Below are 14,887 nucleotides of genomic sequence, written 5' to 3'. Positions count from 1 at the left end.
GTATTATTCTCTATTAAGGTGAGAACCTCCTGTCAGGTCATTTGAAGTCTTTAGGAGCAGAGCTGGTTGCTACTGATTGACTGACAGGTTCCCTTTCCACATTCAAGGAATTGCTGCAAACAATCATATAGCACTGATCTATCTTCTTAGAGCCCTTCTCCTTATCCAGTCTAGCTGGATACAGATTTATGTGTCTATTCAAACCAGTTCCCTGCTGGAAAATAGTGTGGGTGCTATAAACGAACTTTGAGGCCAATTTGCTTTTTAAAAAAACCTCATGTAATCTTATCGATCATAGTTTCACTGAGGGTGCAAATGGAAATGCTAGTGGTGAGCGCACATGACGTGTTCAACAGTGTGTGGTGTATTGTAGTTTGTGTTGACGTTTTTTTTGTCCATTTGTCTGGGTTCTGAAGATATAAATGCTTGAGTTATGAGCCAGTGAATAGGAGATATCAGCCAGAAGAACGATTGATAAATTGATTGTTCCAATCCAAGCTAACTGTGCCAGCAAAAGCACAACAGTGATAGTGAATGAAGAAAATGAATGCTACAGGCACTAATCCTGTTGTCAAATTCCTGTAGTTGATAAATGAGTAATTGAGATTTTAATGTTTGTCTTAATTTGTTGGACAGTTTTTCATTTAAACTTTGAAGAAAGGGTTTTGTGACTGTTCTACTGTATAATTTTTGAGACCTCAAATTAATCAAAATGCAATTTTGCGGAATTTTAAAATCTGCTGTGACTTCTAATAAAGTAAGAGTGAATCAGTTCTAACCCTAACTGGGTGAAACGTAAATGTTCTTTTTTGAAGTAATGTCTCGATGTTTCCTTTTACAGCCTTCCTGATGTGTGGGTGAATGAAAATGACAGATCTCAACTGAGGACAAAAGCAGTTCATTTGTCTAAACTACCACAAGATGCTGCTTTGCTCCTTGACCCAAACATATACCGGTACAGTTGAGGTTTATCTTATCAACTTAGTTTATATTTAGAGTAGTGCATGTTCTCTCATTTTTTACTTGCATGAGAAAACTACAGCAAGATTCTGGTGATGATTTATGTTTAAGGAAAGCAATTGTTAGTTTCCGTGCACCATACGTGCTGACCTGTTTCTCTGCTGAAGGAGTCATTGACTCAGATAAATGTCCTAGAGTTGCTTTATCAGTGTCATGCTTTCCCCCCGCAACACTTCACCCCCCCCCCCCACCCCCCAACCACCGCCACCACATGTGAATTCTTAATTATGTTTTAATATTAACTGCTTTATCTTGTATCCATTTAGTTAAAATTGTGCCTGGGTTAAATGTTAGAAAGCATTATCCTTTGAGGTGTTTCATTTAATCCATTAAATGCAAACATCACTGAAAATAATGGTGATTTCCTATTTTATGATAGGTAAAGGACAGAAGGGTTGCCTGTTTGATAATGAGGGTTGTTGGCTGAATCTTTATTTAAGTTGCTGCATGTTGAGGCATTGCCCTTTTGTCAAATTGGCATTGTTGTGGTTTAAATTTTTCTTAATATTGGAAGGTAACTATTTGCGTTGAAGTATTTTTGTTTGGTTAGGAGTCCAGGTATGGAAAGTTGCTATGAATTCTGAAATGTGAATTCTGTAGTGAAAGGGACTTCAACTTCAGTCCTAACGGAAATCAACTGGTGCCCCATCATCCAGGAAAAGCAGACCCCAAAGAAATCATGCTCTGAGACTTTTTCTTCTCCTTTTTCACATTGTTACTTTACAATATCCAAGTTGCTTTTACTTGCTACAATATTCGGCCACACTCAAACACCCTCAATCACCCTGATCACATCTTGATCCACTGTTTTGCAGTTCCTGAGTGCAGTGCTCACTCGCGCTTTCCCACTAGGTCACTTCAGCAAACACTGTTCTTCTCCCTTGAAATAGCCATCATAGCACCCTGCACTCTGATCCTGTTTCAGCTTAATTTCTGCATCCTCATTGGCATTGCATCTGCCTAAGCCTGTTCCCAGTGTCACCATCAGCTATCATTTCATTTCCAAATTAGCAAATCAGTGATGATTGCAATTTTTTGCCACCTACGAACAATCAAACTATCACTTTTTGAAAAGGTCTTTTGGCTGGCTGAAATTAAATTTAAGTTGATTTTAGTCCAGTTTTGTTTTTGGTTGAGAAAATGGCACCTACTTGAGTATATTTTAAGTTGACATTCTGTGGCAGGATTTTCTTTTTTTCTTCCAGCTTGCATTTTCCTTCTAGTTATTGGTTAGCTATAGATTTTGGAGATTTTGTTTATAAATCTGCAATTAAGTAACTGCTTGATCACAGTTTTGTTTTTGAAACACTGGTATGTGAAATTTGTCTGAACGTTGGTTCGGATGGTGGGCATGCACTAGGGCATGTTGAATTGCGTTTAGAATAGGAAAGAGCTGCTTGTGTAATGATGTGACTTTAAGTTTCTTGATCTTATTGTACTTGTGTTTTAAAGCCATCCTCATGCACTTTGCTGAAGGAAGAATTGATAATGTAGGAAAGTGTTTTTCTTGTTCAAGGCACTTGGTACAAAATGCCACTTAACCAGGTACCACGTAGAAATATAGAAGCCCTACAGTGTGGAAGCAGGCCATTTGGCCTGTCGAGTCTACACTACCCTCCGAAGAGCATTTACCCACCACCATATAATCCTGCATTTTCCATGGCTAATCCACCCCGCCTGCACGTCCCTGGACTTTGTGGGTAATTTAGTATGGTCAATCCACCTAATCAACACATCTTTGACTGTGGGAGGAAAGTGGAGCACTCGGAGGAGACCCACACAGTCACAGGGAGGATGTGCAAACTTCACAAAGACAGTCGCCTGAGGTGGAATTGAGCACGGGTCCCTGGCGCTGTGAGGCAGCGTTTTTCTCAGTCTTGCATTATGTTTGTATGCTATTTTAGTTCCAACTTCAAGAAGTGCCCACAACTATTTTTTGACTTATTAGCTTTCTTCCTTTGGATCTTGATTTTGACATTTGAAAGTAGATTTTTGTCCTCTGTAAAAAGGATTAAGACTTGCTTGAGGCCATCAGTTATACCAAGCAAAAGCCATCGCAGAGTGAAGCTTTTATCACAATTACTTCTGTGCAGATTTAAGTGCAGAATCTATTGTGAAACACCATTAATATACCTATGGCTCTATATCGTTCTGTCCTTGTATAGTTGAAAGAAAAATATTGGCAATAACTAAGTACAGCTGGGATGGAAACTGAGGGAGGATGCTCACGTGAACTTGCGTCCTTGGCACCTTTCAGCTTTTTTTCACAGCAAAAATTGCTCGTCAGTGTAAGTGGTCACAGTTTTGAAAGCTACTTTCAAATGGTTGGAGTATCATCAGTAACATTTAATATGGAGAGCATCAACATTACAAAATCTTAAATTGTTACAGATGAGCTTTCCATTCCACTCATTGCTACAAGTATGTGACTTTCTGTAGCGAAGCTACTGGGGTCATGATCTAAGCATCTGATGGATTTTGGTTAAAGCTTGTTTTCTCAATACTGTGGTGCCAGAATCCTCCGGTATAATGACTTCTTGTTGTGAACTTCCAAAAACCCATCTTTTGCCTTAAGATATTCTCATTAATCATTGAGCGAAAGCTAGAAGTAATGTAAACTTAGTGAAGTACAGCTGGAACTGAGGAAAAGATATTTTCTTTTTCTTGGACACAATTTCCATTTGAGTGTGTTTTTGAGACAGCATATTGATGTGCTGATCCTTGGTGTCACAAAGAATGCAGTTCAACCACACTGTCGGGAGTCACCAAGCAGAAGGCTAATCTTGAAATTTTAATGCATCATACTCACCGGCTGCACAGATTGACTTTTTGGAGTGCAAATTGCTGCTTAATCTAGGAGTGTCTTTAATAGGTTCCAGGCTATGAATTGTTTGGTTCAACATAAGATTGTAACTTGTAAGAATTAAAGTAGGTAACTCAGTCCATCTAGCCTGCTAAGCCATTGGTGAGATTGTGGCTGATCTGATCATCCTCATCTGATAATTGCTCTGCTTTTTTTTAAAGAGTCTTTGATTCCTTAGCTGATTAAAATCTGTCTGTCTCAGCCTTGAATGTACTTAATGATCCAGCCTTGACAGTCCTCTGTGGTAAAGAATTCCGCAGATTTAATATCCCCTCTGAACAAATTTCTCTTCTTCACTGAAATATGAGACTTTGAAATAAAGGACAGCATTCCATTTGCTTTCCCTGTTACGTGGGAATATCACTGAACTTGGATGCTAGATTTATGACTCAGGGACGAAGATTTCCAAATCGCTCTTCTATAACTTTCTGCAGTCTCCCTCCATTTAAGTAATATTCAGCTGCTGTATTCTTCCTGCCAAAGTGCATAATCTCTCCCCATGTTGTAAATTTTCCCACGTTGTATTCCATCTGTTGAGTGTTTTGCCTGCTTACTTAATCTGTGTATATGCCTCTGCCAAGTGTCATCCTCACCACTTGCCTTCCCACTTATTGTCGTCCACAAACTTGTCTATAGTGCATTCACTTTCCTCATCTAAATCACTCATGTATAGTGTAAACAACTGCAGCCCCAGTTATTGATCATTGTGCCGTGCCATAAGTTAGAAGTTGCCAGCCTGAAAATTACCCCTTATCCCAATTCTGTTAGCCAATACTCTCTCCATGCAAATACGCTACCTCCAACACCATTGGTTCTTATCTTAAATAGCCCAACGTATGTTACCTTATTAAACGTCTTCTGAAAATCCAAATGTATTGCATTCATTGCTGTCCCATTCCCTATCCTGTTTGATACCTCCTGTAAAGAATTGTAGTAAATTTCAGGCATAGTTTTCCCTTCATAAATCCATGCTGACTCTGCTTAATCATATTTTCTGTTACGTCTAAATGTTCTGCTATTACATCTTTTATTATAGACTAACATATTCCTAGTAACAGCTGTTAAGCTAACTTGCCTATAGATACTTGGTATTTTTTGTCTCCTTCCCTTTTCAAATAAAGGTGTTGCATTGGCAGTTTTCCAATTCTCTGGCAATTCTCCAAACTATAAATATTCTTGGAAGATTACTACCAATGCATCTGCTATCTCTGTATGCTATCATTTTCATGGTCCTATTGTAAAGAAGACAATGGGCTAATTATGCTTTATTTGTACAGGCAACAAAAAGACATGCTATGATGAATCTTGTGTGGTTTTGCAATGGCTTAGCATTTCGGAGTAAAGGGACTGAGTGAGAAATGGATCATCATGTAAGAGACTAGCAGCCAGGCAACATTTGGTCTGATACTGAAGGCTGAGTTGTAGATGGATGAGTCCGTAATTATTGTGCAAGTTGTTGGATAGCAGGTGAAAAGAATAGTTAAAATGCTGGCATAATTTACTGCCTGCAAGAGGTAAATGAGCATATTTTAGGATTGCCAGTGTGTTTCCTTTGTAGCTGACTTTTGGCGTGAATACTGCTTTGGAAGGAGCCCAAAGATAGAACTAGAGATTGAGACTGTATGACAAAACCTCAATTCATGAGTGTCAGTGGGTTGCAAAGTGTTAGTATTGATGACATGTCCTGCTTATCAGGGGAATGGTTATGACTGTAATCTGTTCATCAATCTTACACAGTCTAAAGTGAGCAGCAGTACTTGTGTACCAGCAAATAAGGAAAGAGAAAAGAAAGTAGGAAAAATCAGATGCAGACTGTAACAAAACTGAAAATATGGCTTCTGGCAGAGGAGCAGATTAGACTGATTGTGCATTGCTAACCTGTCTTGATCGAGTGGTTTCCTGTGAAACCAAATCCCTCACCAAGCCTGTAGACATGACAAAGTAAACAATCAATTACACACTGTTCTTTTGAATACTTGACCTGATCCAAAGTGGTCTGTATTTCATTTTGGCAATGTTTAGTTTTATTGTTCTAATTTATTAGAAAAATGTATGTTCTGCCAGATCAATACTGGTATCTAAGGTTTTTGGAGTAGATTTGTAGCTCGGGTTGTGGGTGTTGAGGTTGGTTGGTTCACCGAACTGGTTTGTTGTTCCGCAGACATTTCATTACCCTGCTGGATAACATCATCAGTGCAACCTCCAATGAAGCTTCATCAGTGCAGCCTCCGATAATGTTACCCAGCAGGGTAATGAAACGTCTGCGGAACAGCAAATCAACTCAGCGAGCCAACCTACCTCAATCAGTACTGGTAATTTTGAAACACCACAGTTCATGCATTATTTGGTGTTAGCCTTGGTCTTCCTAGTCAAACTAAACTGCTAGATAATGTGATGAACGGTCTGTGCCTGCTATCTGTAATCTGGGACTTTTGTTCTGGGGAACACAAACAGTGGTGATTACTGGGCTAATGATCCAGAGACTGAAGTTCAAACCCTGCTACGGCTGCTGAGAAATTTAAATTCGGTACAATAAACCTGCACAAAAAAACAATATCGGTATTTTGAGATAACAAGGTGTAGAGCTGGATGAACACAGCAGGCCAAGCAGCATCAGAGGAGCAAGAAGGCTGACGTTTCAGGCCTAGACCCTTCTTCAGAAGTACCAACATCGGTATTTTGATCGTAAAACTGCTGGATTGCTATTAAAGTTCGGGTTTACTGATATCCTTCAGGGAAGGCAATCTTTTCTTACCTGAGCTAACCTCCATGTGATCCCAGAGCAGTACAATGTGATGCCTTGTCACTACCCTCTGCAATTGTCTAACATAGTGCTTCCCAGACTTTCTCACTATAACCCCATAATGGTATGTGTGAAAATTGTTGAGATTCCCAATGAGAATTGAGCAAGAAGAGTAGGATGCTGTTAAATCAAGAGCACAGCTGTTAAATCAAGAGCACAGCTATTAAATCTTATTCAGCATTCCCTCACTGTTTCTCAACTTGGGACCCCATAATCTTAGCTTACATCTCCATTGGGGACCCAATGCCAATTTGGGAAGCTCTGGTCTTGCAAATCATTAGATTATATTCACTGTGGCAGGCCACCATATCTATTTAGAGGGCAGTAGAGTGGGCAATAAAGGCTGAGCTTGCCAGTGTCACCACCTTTCCCTGAGTCAAAAAAAAGTGAATTTAAATATTGGTGTCAAAGCAATCTTTGGAAAACAGAATCTTAACATAGTAAATAGATATAAATTGACATTGTAAAGAGATATGAATGTTCCAAATAATCTCTCAATTCTTGCAAGATAGTAGATAAAGAATGTTGCTAGAGATGGCTGCAGTTTTTCTACTTTACTGAATTACGATTGGGACAAAGCAGTTTATATTTTGAAAGTTTTATGATGTTCAGCCATTATGCGTAGCTGCAAAAAGAATAAAGCTTTGAATGTCATTTCCTGTTCTGCACATTACATGATGTTTCAGGTGCAGTTGAATAGCCTTTTTTTTTTGAGGCTGTATATGTCAATACAAAGTGAACCTACCTGTGTAATTAAAATCTAATTATCTACACATTTTTAAAAAATAAAATATGCTAGTTTTCTACAAGGCCTTCCTTCCTGGCAGTATGTTCCTTGTTCCACCCTTTTGTACCAGCGTTTCAATTATAGCTGATGTCAGTAAGCTTTTACTTGCAATATACCAGTGGTGGTTTTGCAGATCTCCATTCCTCAGTTTGTATTAAAGCTAGATAGTGATAATAGATTTGTTAAATGAAGAGAGATTGGATTGGCTGGACCTGTAATTTCTGCAGTTTAGAAGGATGAGCGAGTTCTCATTGAAACACACCATTCCAACTGGATACAGGAATGATACTCCCCCTAACCTTATAAATCCAGAGCAAGAGGTTAACAGTCTCCGGATGCGCAGTAGACTATTTTGGACTGAGATGAGTTGAGAACAGTTGTGAATCTGTTGAATTCTCTAACAAAGAAGGCTATGGGGCTAAGTTTTCAAGAATGATATGTAGATTTCTAGAAGTTAAAGTTACCAAGGCGTATGGGGAGGAACTAGGAGTAGGGCATTGAGATAAGGGATGAGCCTGATTTATTGAATGGCACTGTGGGCTCAATAAGTGACTTGCTTATGCAACCCAGAAGCCATTAAAATGTGTTCTGACTTGCGTACAAAATGTAGGACCGTCTAAACCATCTTTTCATAATTACAGCAAATGTTTGTGTCGAGCCTTTAGAGTTACACCCCTGTATTGGATCACTTAGTTATGAGGGTTCATAAGCTGGACTTTCGTAATAAATTCAGGACCGCCTGTACCTTTGACTCAATTTCCGATGTTTGTAAACAGTAGTTTCTAAATTCCAACTGTCTAGGTTCCCAAACTTGCTGTGAGCCATGCTAGCTAGCTAATATTAAAGTATTTATAAAACTGTCTGTAATCTGAAACTGGAAACATTATCTATTTTGTGTACCTATGTGTATCTTTTTAAAGCATGTCATTGTCTCTGCATGTCATGTCTAAATTTCCCATGTCTACATTTAACTTTTGACACTGAATGGAATACTGAGGGAGATGAGCTAACATTTAAAATATAATTCATTACTAATGAGCCAGAGAAGTATTGTTTTCCTGCAGATAGGATTTCTGTTAACCATTCCATAATGCTGCAACTCTAGAAAGTTGAACAGTTATGAAGATTACAATTTGTCCATTTGCACTGAACTACAAAAACAGCCTTAGTTTAAATTGTAAGTGCTTGATGTGCATCCCATTCTCTTCTCACATTTTATCATATTCATTCTAATATTTTACTGTTTCTTTACCCACCTGCTTTCCTGCTTAAGCTGTCTGCAAAGGTTGGTGTTCTCAAATGGTAAAATTTATATTGTTACATACATGACATGATCAGTCCAAATGTTGTGGAGAATCCTGCAAAACATGAGTCCAATGATGACAGCAACGGACAACTTATCTCCAGAATAAAGCGTTGATTTGTTATTGTATGCAGTGAAGGTCCCCATAATGCACTACGTTAATCCCTTTAGACCTGCAGGAAAGTGTTCCACTATTTCATACTTGAGCCTTGTGATGGGCAGGGAGATTTTGTATTCCATATTGAAATTTCTGGGCCTTAAAATTCCCTCCTTTTGGTAGTGGAATTTAGGTGTTGCACTTAAAATACTATGTTTCCATGCTTAATGGAAAATATGAGATATCTCAGATTCTCCAGCATCTGCAGTTCCTACTATCTCTTAATGGAAAATGTTTGTTTTCATCAAGCTTTATACCAGCTTATTGTTGTTGAGTAAACTGAAAATGTAGTTAGGTGATTTGTACATATTGCCATCTTTCAGTTTGAGCCAGTTTTTTTCATCTGATAAAAGTAGGAATAAGATCTTTACTACACATAGTCCAATTTTGTGCTGCAGCCATGTACTGTACTTCTGAATAATTCAGCTTTGAGCTGTTTTTACTTGTACTGACAGGCCGACTGGCTCCTTACAACATTATGAACATGGCTCCATGGTTGACACATGACAACTAAACTTCACTTAAGTCTAGAAGAAGCAGCACAGGTAGGGCTAAAAATAAAACTCGATCTACATTTTACGGATATTGTTGCAAGTGTACTTTGAAGGCAGGTCACATTTTTACACACAGGGATTTTGTTCTTGAACCTTTTAAAGACTGTGACTTAGTCCAATTCACCCAATGCATCTCTGTAAACAACAACATCCTCATCTTCAATAAATTTGTGATAAACATCTCTCTCACTTCCATTTTTCACTTACCTGATCCATCATGACTAAATCAATACAATCTGTAAATTTGTCAATTACTGGATTCTAAATAGCACCTAAATATAGGGAAATAACAGTACACTAATGTTCCAAGTTTAATTTTTAAAATGTATTTAAAGACAATGCTGAAGTGCTATAGGGCCACGCAACAACAATGAAGTTTGGTTGGTATTTCCAAACTGTAGATTTTATTTATGGTTTCACATTATCAAAATAAATACATAGCCATAAAATTTATGAAACAACCCATCTGGTAAGTATGCAGTTAATTTTTAAAATGTACTGCTAAGTACTATACACAAGCAATTTGTGGCTTATAGTGGAGGCTAAAGGAAGAAAATGTTGAAAGAGTGGAAACAAATGCCAGGGTGAATTTCAAAACTGTTAAGCCTTAAAAACTCTTAATCTAGCAGTGAGGATCTTACAATTTGGTTTTTAGTTCGTTGCATTTCTTCTGTTTAATTAATGAAACAAGAGCATTGTTATTTTTTAATTATGTGAGGAAAAGCATTATTTTTATTATGCTATCCTCCTCCATCACATTGTGTATACAATGGTCTGGTGTCTGCACTACATTGTTTTTCTCCCTTTGACAGAGAGTATACTAACTTGTTAGAAAATCCAGAAAAATATGTGCCATTAAGGAAGGAATCTTGATTTTTGTTAATTCTCTTCTCCCACCTTTCCTGACTTTCATAGTATGGCTTTGATTTTGCAATCATTAGGTTCACTATCCTGGGTCCAGCTCCTCCTTTTGAGGTACAGATCTGCATTGCATTGTTGTCACTGAGTGTATGTAGAGAAGGGGATGTTTTGCTTTTTCTTCATAAAACCCTGGTTGGAATGCATTAGAAGTAGTATGCACAATTTTGGGTACCATGTCCTGGGTGCATATGTTTGCCTTAGAAGTTCAGTACATATTCACTAGATTGCCAAGTTTCAAGCATTATTATGAAGAGAAATTACTTGAACAGGATTTTTTTTAGCATTCACCAAAATATACAAAATTAAGTGCTAATTATGGGGAGGCATTTAAGAATGTCACACAAGCTTATTAAGGTGGAAACTTGTGGGATTAGAAGGAAAATGTATAGATGTAAAATCAACCTGGGAGCACTCTGCAACATATGGTCATGTATGATTTTTCAGAACACAATGTAATATACAGTGGTGACTCTCAAGCCATTTTCAAGTCCATAATTAAATATTATAAATTACCTTAAATTGGATGCAGGGAACAGCATTATAAAATTTTAGATTACAACTTCACAACGCTTTCAGTAGAGTGTGATGAGATTAGGTGTAGGCTTCAGGTTGGAGGACTGGGCAGACAGATGGCAGTTGGAGTTCAATGTGCGATTTGTAAAGCATTGCTGTTCAATGCGGCTGGTGTGGAAAGAAAGAATATTATGAATGATTCATTTTCAAAAGTGTAGATGAATAGAATTCTCTAAAAGTGGTCAAATATGTTAGTTAGGTGATCTTTAAAAAAGCATATATTTATAAATGGAACAGAACAAACAAAAGAGCTCTTAGAATTTTATTGGCCTCTGGTTAGGCCTCAATAGGAGTACTGTGGACAATTCTGGGCACTAGATTTGAGGAAAGATGCAGATGCCTTAAGAGTATGTAGGTTCATCAGAATGTCACCAGAGATTAGAGTCTTCAGTTCTGATTAAAAAGTTGGATTGTTCTTGGAACAGGCAAAGTCAGGAGGAGTCCTAGATCTTGTAAGAAATTTCAAGATGATAGAGTTTGGTAGCATGGATAGAACATAAATATTCTGTCTGGGAAATGGATGGACATAGTTTCAGAATCATTGGTAAAAGATCAAGAAATGAATTGAGACTATTTTTTCCCTCCCATTGATTTGTTGGAATCTGGAACATCTACCTGAGAATGTTTGAAGCTGATTTTATAGGATGCTTGAGAATGAGCAGGTACAGAATTGCAGGAAAAAAAGTTGGATGTGACCCTGAGTATGACTGCTCTTTCCAAGAGTCGGCACAGGCACACAGCCTAAATAGGTTTCTGTGATTTGATTGAGATTTTAAGGTTTTGAAAGAAATTGATAGGGTAGAAGGAGAGGATTTTTTTCCACTGGTGGATATATCTAGAACAAGAGCACAGCCCTAATAAGAGCCAAGCCACTTAGGAGAGAAGTCAGGAAATGTATGACCTAAAGACTGGTGGACATTTGGAACACACTTGTAGCTGTGAACTTGATTAATCGTTTTAAATCTGAATTTTTTTTTTTGGAATAAAGGTAGAAAAGATGAAGCGAAGCAAGGTGGGTAAATGAGAATGGCAGATCATCTGCGATCTGATTGAATAGTGAAATGGCCTATACCTATTCCATGTTCTTCGCAGTAAATCTCATCCTCTGAGCTGTTGGCAAGTGTGGCAGAGTGGCTTGGATAAAAGTAAAATGCAGTCAAGGGAACATGAATCTTTTGCTTTATATTTGCAAAATATTTGGATATCAAGCCATCTTAATCGTCAGCAACGAATTCTAATACCTTAAAGGAATCTTTAAAGATAGCATTAAAAACAGTACTGTGGATGCTCAAGATCTGAACTTAAATTAAAAAATGCTCTGGAAACTCAGCAGGCCTGGCAGCATCTGTGAAGAGACAGAGTCAACATTTCAATTCCGATTTGAAGAACCATATTGGACATTTCATGTTAACTCTGTTTCACTCCCCACAGATGCTGTCACACTTGCTAAGTTTCTTCAGCACTCTGCTTTTAACTTGAAGGTAGTAACTTGCCAGGAACGGGGAGGTATTGACCTAGTGGTATTATCACTGGACTGTTAGCCCAGAGACCCAGGTAATGTTCTGAGGACACGTTTTCGAAACCCACCATGGCAGATGGTGGAATTTGAATAAAAATCTCGAATTAAGAGTCTGATGATGACCATGAGTCCATTGCAAATTGTCAGAAAAACCCATCTGGTTCACTTATGTTGTTGAGAGAAGGAAATCTGCCATCCTCACCTGGTTTGGCCTACATGTGACTCCAGACCCAGAGCAATGTGGTGTACTCTTAATTGCACTCTGGCAACTAAGGATGGGCAATAAATGCTGGCCTAGCCAGTGATGCCCTAAATCTGTGAATGAATAAAAAAAAAAATCTCTTGGCTTTTAATCTCAGGAATGCCCATTTCCAGCTTGAACCTGTTTACATTTCATTGATTGGGGTTATTGGTAAACTGTATGTTCTGGCCTGATATTTCTGCCTCCTATTATTTAAAATTTGTGAATTGAAAGCAACTCAAAGTTGTTTCATATTCTCATCAAATCTCTGTTCCTCTGGTTTTGTCCAAAAGACCAGTATAATTTTCCATTTGTGTTATTAGTGCACTTGCAATTCAAGTTGCATCTGGATGGTAAAACTGACACAAATTTGATGGTCAGACCTCAGTGTAATTCGAGTAATTCTGAAGCACCATCTGCATTGAAAGTGGAATGTCATGGTCCCTATTTCTCACCTCTTAAATTAATGGAGGTAGTTATGTATGTTTGTTAATGCTCAGAATCAAGAATTGCAAGTACTCCTTGCCATGGGTTGGGGAAATGCTGAATCCTTATTCAGGGTCAGTTAATTCTTGTAATACTTTATCCTTGGCTCTCTCAATGTGATGTATTTATTTTAAGTAATTACTTGATCACCCACCTGAGCACTTGGATTTGACTGAGAAAAGTCGCAAATACCTCTCCAATATGCATCATGTTTTTAAGCAATAACTGAAGCAATTTTGTACCCAGATTGAATGATGAATTGAAAACATCATCTGGATACTACTGTAAAACATTTTTTCAGTGTTAGCATCATAGCTACAGGACAAAAACATCAAGCCCTTAGAGCTGTGCTTTAATTGTCATGACCTCTTGCTAGAAACTAAATCCCTGTTCAAAAGTCGGAATACCCACTCTCTCTTACAATCTCAAAATCAAATTAAAGTACTATACAAAGTGCTACCTTGCAAATGGGAAACATCCATCAGACTGATTCTACTCCTGTCCTAACTAATGCAGTACAACAAGACAGCCCTAAATAATTTGCCTGAGTCTTCTATCTATCTGATAACTTGCATTGGAACTTTGGACTGTTGTGTTCGTGGCCAAGTGGGCATTCTTTATAGATTCATTAAAGTCCTGTGGAAGGTGCATCAATTGTGGATGTTGTGGACAGTCACCATAGTCAATTAGATTTAGAATAGTTATGGAAAAGGATAATGATGAGTCAGGAATAAAAATTCTAAACTGAGGAGAGGCTGTTTCTGCTAAGATGAGATGAAATTTGACTCGTGGCCTGGGCGCAGCTACTTGCAGATAAAACTCTATCAAAGTAACGACAAACATTCAAGGAGGAAAGAGCGAGAGTATAGGGCAAATACTTTCCCACAGAGTGAAAGGATGGGACCAAGACCAAAGAATCAAAAATGTCAAAGGGCATAAAGGTTAAGATCAAGAAAAAAGAGACATCAGGGTGAGGGCTCAATACAGCAGAGTCTCTAGACTATTAAAAGTGCATGAGATTCACTAAAAATGAAATTAAGAAAACTTGGAGTGCATGTGAGAATGAATTGGTGGGTAAAATAAAGGAAAACTTAGGTTTTTGAAATGTATAAAAAAACAAGAGAATAACACTGGGATCATCGAGGTAATTTGCATGTGAGCTGGAAGATGTGGGCACTATCCTCAATGAATAATTTGCATTGGCCTTCACAATGAAAAAGGACCATGCAGGTATGGAATCGGGGTGGAGCACTGAAATATTAAAATAAATTAAACATAGAGAGGCAGTACTAGTGGGTTTAACAGTTTTAAAATTTATACAAGGTGCAGAGCTGCATGAGCACAGCAGGCGAAGCAGCATCATAGGAGCAGAAAGGCTGACATTTCGGGCCTAGACCCTTCATCAGAAATGGGGGAGGGGAAGGGGGTTCTGAAATAAATAGGGAGAGAGTGGGAGGCGGATAGAAGAGGGATAGAGGAGAGGATAGGTGGAGAGGAAACAAACAGGTCGAAGAGGCGGGGATGGAGCCAGTAAAGGTGAGTGTAGGTGGGGAGTTAGGAAGGGGATAGGTCAGTCCAGGGAGGACGGACAGGTCAAGGGGGCGGGATGAGGTTGGTAGGTAGGAGATGGGCGTGGGGCTTGAGGTGGGAGGAGGGGATA

The 14,887-nt window shown here is 38.4% G+C and overlaps 1 protein-coding gene across 1 annotated transcript in view; it reads left to right on the top strand.

Moving 5' to 3' along the window:
• Positions 1-9,483, top strand: part of aebp2 (AE binding protein 2) — a 59,799-nt gene extending 50,316 nt beyond the window's left edge. Inside the window, exons 7-8 of the mRNA XM_048610539.1 lie at positions 842-955; positions 9,389-9,483. Coding sequence (XP_048466496.1) covers positions 842-955; positions 9,389-9,440 — 166 coding nt within the window. The 3' untranslated portion in view covers positions 9,441-9,483. The remainder of the gene's footprint in view (positions 1-841; positions 956-9,388) is intronic.
• The last annotated feature ends 5,404 nt before the right edge of the window (positions 9,484-14,887 follow it).

The sequence above is a fragment of the Rhincodon typus genome, chromosome 22 (assembly GCF_021869965.1).
Source record: "Rhincodon typus isolate 14 chromosome 22, sRhiTyp1.1, whole genome shotgun sequence".
Lineage (NCBI taxonomy): Eukaryota > Metazoa > Chordata > Chondrichthyes > Orectolobiformes > Rhincodontidae > Rhincodon > Rhincodon typus.
The sequence above is the reverse complement of the archived record's forward strand: the minus strand, read 5'-3'. Positions and strand labels throughout refer to the sequence as shown.